The following is a 696-nucleotide window of genomic DNA, read 5'->3' as shown; positions in this document are numbered from 1 at the left end:
ACCTGGGGGGGCTTGGGGACACCGGTGGGACATTGGGGACAGCAGGGGGACACTGGGGGGGTTGGGGACGTCTGGGGGGACACAGGGGAGGGGGAGGGGACACTGTGACCCGCCGTTGTCCCCGCAGGTCCCCGGGGCTGTCCCCGAGCGCCACCATGGGGGACAGCCTGGGGGTGGCCTTGTCACACGGCCTGCTCTGTGTCACCAGCCTCCACCATGTCCCCCTGATGTCCCCCTGATGTCCCCATGTCCCCGCAGGTGACAGCTGGCCCGGTCACCATCTCTGTCCCCACCATGTCCCCACCATGTCCCCCTGATGTCCCCGCAGGTGACAGCCGGCCCGGCCGCCGGTTTCCTGCTGCAGGCGCTGGTGGCCGCCGCGGACGCGCTGTCCCCTCGCTGTCCCCTCGCCGTCGCCGCGGTGCCACCGCCGGGCTCCTGGCTCTGCTCGGTGCTGTCCCAACCCTTGGTGGCCTTCGGGTGCCACCGCCTGAGCGGGGACGGCGCCACCGCCAACGTCCTGCTGGCCGCGGGGACGGCGGTGGCCGCGCTGGCCGCGGGCTGGCCGCGCTTCGTCACCGCCGGTCACTTTGTCCCCGCGGGTCACTTTGTCACCGCGCTGACGGCCGGCTCGCTGCTGGCGCTGGCCGCGCTGACCGCCAGCGTCACCGGCGCGGTGGCCGCGGCGCTGGTGGC

The 696-nt window shown here is 73.9% G+C and overlaps 1 protein-coding gene across 1 annotated transcript in view; it reads left to right on the top strand.

Moving 5' to 3' along the window:
• The window catches only part of LOC121365926 (serine/threonine-protein kinase AfsK-like), a gene marked incomplete at its 3' end in the record, with an annotated part of 6,066 nt that extends 5,375 nt beyond the window's left edge, over nucleotides 1–691 (top strand). Inside the window, exon 3 of the mRNA XM_041490536.1 lies at nucleotides 329–691. Within this exon, the coding sequence (XP_041346470.1) occupies nucleotides 329–691 (363 nt within the window). The remainder of the gene's footprint in view (nucleotides 1–328) is intronic.
• Between the last annotated feature and the right edge of the window lie 5 nt (nucleotides 692–696).

Source organism: Pyrgilauda ruficollis, unplaced genomic scaffold, assembly GCF_017590135.1.
Source record: "Pyrgilauda ruficollis isolate IOZ18807 unplaced genomic scaffold, ASM1759013v1 scaffold1233, whole genome shotgun sequence".
Taxonomy (NCBI): Eukaryota; Metazoa; Chordata; class Aves; order Passeriformes; family Passeridae; genus Pyrgilauda; species Pyrgilauda ruficollis.
Note: the sequence above shows the minus strand (reverse complement) of the source record. Positions and strands in the feature narration are given on the sequence as shown.